This window comes from Fonticula alba (genome assembly GCF_000388065.1).
Source record: "Fonticula alba strain ATCC 38817 unplaced genomic scaffold supercont2.8, whole genome shotgun sequence".
NCBI classification, from domain to species: Eukaryota; order Rotosphaerida; family Fonticulaceae; genus Fonticula; species Fonticula alba.
This window is the reverse complement of record NW_009242978.1, coordinates 1441372-1445542: the sequence shown is the minus strand read 5'-3', so window position 1 is coordinate 1445542 and position 4171 is coordinate 1441372. Positions and strand designations below refer to the sequence as shown.

The window sequence follows — 4171 nt, the reverse complement described above, 5'->3', positions numbered from 1 at the left end:
AGGAATCCGAGGTACTGCCAGGCTATCCCCTCCCCCCCCCCCCCCCCCCCCCCCCCCCCCCCCCCTCCCCTCCTCCCTGGTCGAGCCCCATCTCTCGGTGTCCACTCACTCGCAATTCCCCAGCACCTGTTTGAGGTTGTCTCCTCCTTCCAGGCCTTCGAACCGGAGTCCTATGTAAATGGCATCATTCGCGAGGAGGCGGCCAAGCGCTCGCTCTACGGACTGGCCCCCATCAGCACCCCGCTTTGGGTGGACTTCGATTGTCGTGGCACTTGCCCCAACTCCTTCCCATCCGCCCACACCCCGACCACTGCGACTGCCTTGCGCCTGGCGACCTGTCCGGCCAACTGTCACGGTCCTGCCTCGACGGTCAAGCGTCCCACCGGGCAGAAGGTTCAATTTCGCGAAGGCCCCGATGACCTGATCGGCTATACCGAGACCCGTGGCCGGCGTTCACTCCGGGTATGTCGCGCCTTCCTGCCCTCGACATTGGCGCACCTTTTTTTCTTCCCCTTCCCGATCGCTGATCCCCCCCCCCCCCCCCCCCCCCCCCCCCCCCCCCAGTCACCTTGCCCCCCCCCCCCCCCCGTCGCCCGGCTCGTCCGCAACTCGGAAGGAGTATCGCAAAAACCAGAGGGCTCGCACACCGAAAAGCCCGCCGCCCATTCGGATGGTCATGAATTTCGCCCTCCCAAGTCACTCCCAGCCGGTCCTCGAGTCTACCCCATCCGATAGCAGCAGCGAGGATGAGTTTTTCGAAGCAATGCGCACTTGGCAAGCACCCAATGCCCCTGGGCTGCCTGCTGCATCGACGGTCTCCCCCCTGTCCGGGCCCACAGCCGCACCGCCAATGGCGACGGTTGCGGCCCGGCAACTGCCCGCCGACGGCTTGCCCATGGATGACAGCGATCCCGACTCCTCATCGCCGCCTCCCCTGCCAGCCTCCTTTGCCTTGTCCCCCGCACCAAAGGCAGCCACCGGCGGCATGGCCATGGCGGCCAATGTCCAGGGGGCCGAGTCGTCCTCGGCCGCGGATCTTACCCGTCCATCACTGCCGCTGCCTTCGACCGGTCGATCTCTCCGTCCCTCCCGCCCTTCCTTCTCGCCGCCCATGCTCAAGTCCAGCTCCGACAGCTCCATCTTCCTTCCCCACTCCGAGGCCCAGCCCTCCGCCTTCCACACCCGGCTTTACCAGTGTTCCGTCGCCACGGATCCGGCGGCCCCGGCGGACTTGACTCTCCAAAGCAAAGTGCGTATGCGCCCATCCGGATGGGTGTCCCCCCCCCCCCCCTCCCCGCCCCCCTGTACCAGCATCGCTCTCATGTCGGCTCCTGACCTATTCTCCTCCCCCTGGCCTTCGAAGATTCTCTTCTCCGACTCCTTTGTCCGGGCAATGCTCAAGAAGTACCCGGCCGTCGCATCGGCGGCCACCAGCGTGCACCCCCCACGGGAAGGATGGCTTCTTGAGGTGTCCAGTTTCCACATTGACGAGATTTCCATCATCTCCTCGAATGAGCAGCTCCGCCAGCGTGCCTCCCCCGTTCAACCGCTGCGCAAGGCCGCCGGTGCTCGAGGCTCACTGAGCGACCTGCCAGCGGGACTTGTCGATGCCTCGGAGCGCATTCTCCTGCCGACGCACCTTCGCCCCGTGGCTTCAAGTGAACAGGCGCCTCGCCTGGTGGGTCACGGCCTTGCCGCTGCCGAGCCCCATGTCCCGGTCACGCGTCACTTTACCGAGCACCTGCCGGCTCTCAACTCGATGGACAATTCCTTCCTGGTCTCGACGCTTGCGCGAGATCGTTGCAGCCTGCCTGGGAACTTCCTCCGGCCTCTGGCGCTGGAGCTGGAGCTGCCCTTCCCCCCGGAAGCCGCCTTCCTCGAGACCATCCACGATGCTTCAGGCGAGGCTCCTTCGCCCGAAGAGTGGAGGCTAAAGGGTCTGGCTTCGGTCTTCCTCCTTTCGGCCAAGCACGACCATGCCCGCACATCCGGCTCCTTCGCCGAGTGGGCTCTTGGGTGGGCATCCCCACCGAGGGATGGCCGGTTGGCGGCTGGAGGCGCCTGCCCTCCCCCGGCGGAGGTCATCCACTTCGCCGACATCCCTCCCTCCTTCACGGTTTTGGCCAATACCAGCATTCGCCTTGCCCTGCCGGTGGCGTCCCCGGCCACCGGGCTCCACCAGCTGCGATCGACCCTCACGGTGCCCGGCATCCAGGGGGAGCATCTGACCTTTGTGGCGGAGTTCGATCGCGGGGGCTCAATGCGCCGGGTGAATACCCCGCGCCTGGTCCGGTCTATGTATGTCGATGTTGCTGGCGGCCCCTGTCTGGCGATGCGCCTGCCGTCGGATTTGCCCTCGACCAGTGAAGCTGGCGCATTTGCGCCGGACGCCACGTCGCCTGTTCAATGTCGCATGGTATGCATTGCCCGAGGCATTTAAACCGCCCCAATTTGTCCCCCTCCCTTTCCCCTTCCTCGCCCCTCCCTGACCCTCATCCCCCCTGGCCGCCCGGGTCTTCCTCCGCCCACAGGAAGAGCACACCATTGTCTGGTACATCGAGAAGCTGTTGACTTCCCCGGATGGGGACATCTATTTCCCCCTGCCAGCCGACTTGTGCCCATTGCTTGCCAATTCCCCCGGAGGATGTGCCTCCATGGAGTCCGACTTCCTGGCTGCCAGTCTCCCCCTTTCACAAAGCCTCTCCCTTCAGTCGACCATTGCCCTGCAATCAGCAGTCGGCCCCTCCTGGCTGTCGGCCAATGGTCGGGGTCATGCCTCGCCTCATGGGCGGGGCAATGATGCGGCGGCAGCGGCCATCGCGGCGGCAGCCGCCCGTGGGACCGGGGGCCCCTTCTGTCCTTGTCATTGGGGCCGCGTCTCCGGGGCCATCCAAACACACTCGACCGCACGCCTCGGTGATGACCCGCATGGAGACCGGATAGCCGGCAGCTCGGCCGATGCCCTGGCCACCCTAGAAGTGCTTGAGGATGATGCCCGGTCCACGGCTGACCTGGACCCGGCCCCGGCATCGGCCCCGGCATCGATGTTCATGGGAGCCTCCCCGTCGCGTGCGGCTTCCTTCCGGTGCTCGATCAACCAGACGGTCCCCTACCTGGGCCATGCGCCCGAGTCCTTTGGCACGACCATTGTCCTCCGCAATCCGGAGCTCAAGCGAGCCCTGACAATCTTCCCCCACCCGGATGGCGTGGGGTCCATTGCCCAACCGCGCCGGATACCTGCGGAGCCCTGTCCCACGAAATAGACGGCCTCTGTGCACATGGATGCCTCGACGCATCCTCCTTCCCTCTTTGTCTCTTTGCCTCTTTGTCTCTTGATCTCTCTCCGCCTCTCGTCCTCACGGACCCTTGTTCACCATGGCTGATCGTCAGCTTGTAGGCATGTCTGCGTGTATTGCATGCCATCGTAGGGGAGGGGGGAGGGAGCCTCCAGGTATTGGTTTTCGGGTGTATCACCGGTGATGGCCTCTAAAACTGGGGGAGGCCACGCAGCGGGGCCTCGCGCGACCGCCAATCACAGCTCGTCCCTCTGGGAGGCTTCCCCGTCAGTGGTGGTGTCGGAGCCGGCGACGCCCTCGGGGCTGACAACTGCACTCGCCGCAGGAGGTGGCAGGAGTGCGCACTCATCCGCCGGACAGGGGCCGCCATGGGCCGATGAGCAGAAGCCCCACCAGAGGCGCAGCTCGGCCTCCTGTGGCAGGGGCGATTCGCTGGGGTCAAACCACCAGGGGGCATCGCCTGCAGCCGAGGCGGCGGCCCATCCGGCCGGTGGCCACTCGGCCGGCGGCAGGACCAGCGGCCGACGCTCGGCTCCCGCTGCCCGCTGGGGGGAGAACCACCACCGATCGCGGAGGTCATCCTCCAGGTCCTCCAGCAAAGACATGCACCGGGCGCGGAGACGCTTGCGGTCCTCCAGGCGGGTGGCCAGGCCGGCTTGCCCGGTGGGCGCCGGTGCAGCATCCCCGGCCGGCTGAATTGCAGCATCGGAACATGCCCGCTCTAGGATCGACAGAAGTCGAAGCTCCCCTCGGGCCCAGAGCATGCCGACCGATCCTCCACCGGTGCGCCGGGCCTGCTCCTTCTCCCAGGCAGCGCTGCCACTGGATGAGTGCTCTTTGGTGCTTTGGTGGAAGGCCTTGAGTGAGGGGGGGGG

General features: G+C 66.1%; 2 protein-coding genes across 2 annotated transcripts in view; one reads left to right on the top strand and one right to left on the bottom strand.

Annotated features, from left to right (window-relative positions):
- Positions 1-3263, top strand: part of H696_04972 (hypothetical protein) — a gene marked incomplete at its 3' end in the record, with an annotated part of 4238 nt that extends 975 nt beyond the window's left edge. Inside the window, exons 5-8 of the mRNA XM_009498838.1 lie at positions 124-462; positions 617-1249; positions 1364-2416; positions 2532-3263. Of these exons, the coding sequence (XP_009497113.1) occupies positions 124-462; positions 617-1249; positions 1364-2416; positions 2532-3263 (2757 nt within the window). The remainder of the gene's footprint in view (positions 1-123; positions 463-616; positions 1250-1363; positions 2417-2531) is intronic.
- Positions 3264-3532: 269 nt separating this feature from the next.
- On the bottom strand, positions 3533-4060 carry H696_04971 (hypothetical protein; the record flags this gene model as incomplete). The annotated part of the gene is made up of 1 exon (XM_009498837.1): positions 3533-4060. One exon carries the CDS (start codon positions 4058-4060, stop codon positions 3533-3535), a length of 528 nt encoding a protein of 175 aa, XP_009497112.1.
- Between the last annotated feature and the right edge of the window lie 111 nt (positions 4061-4171).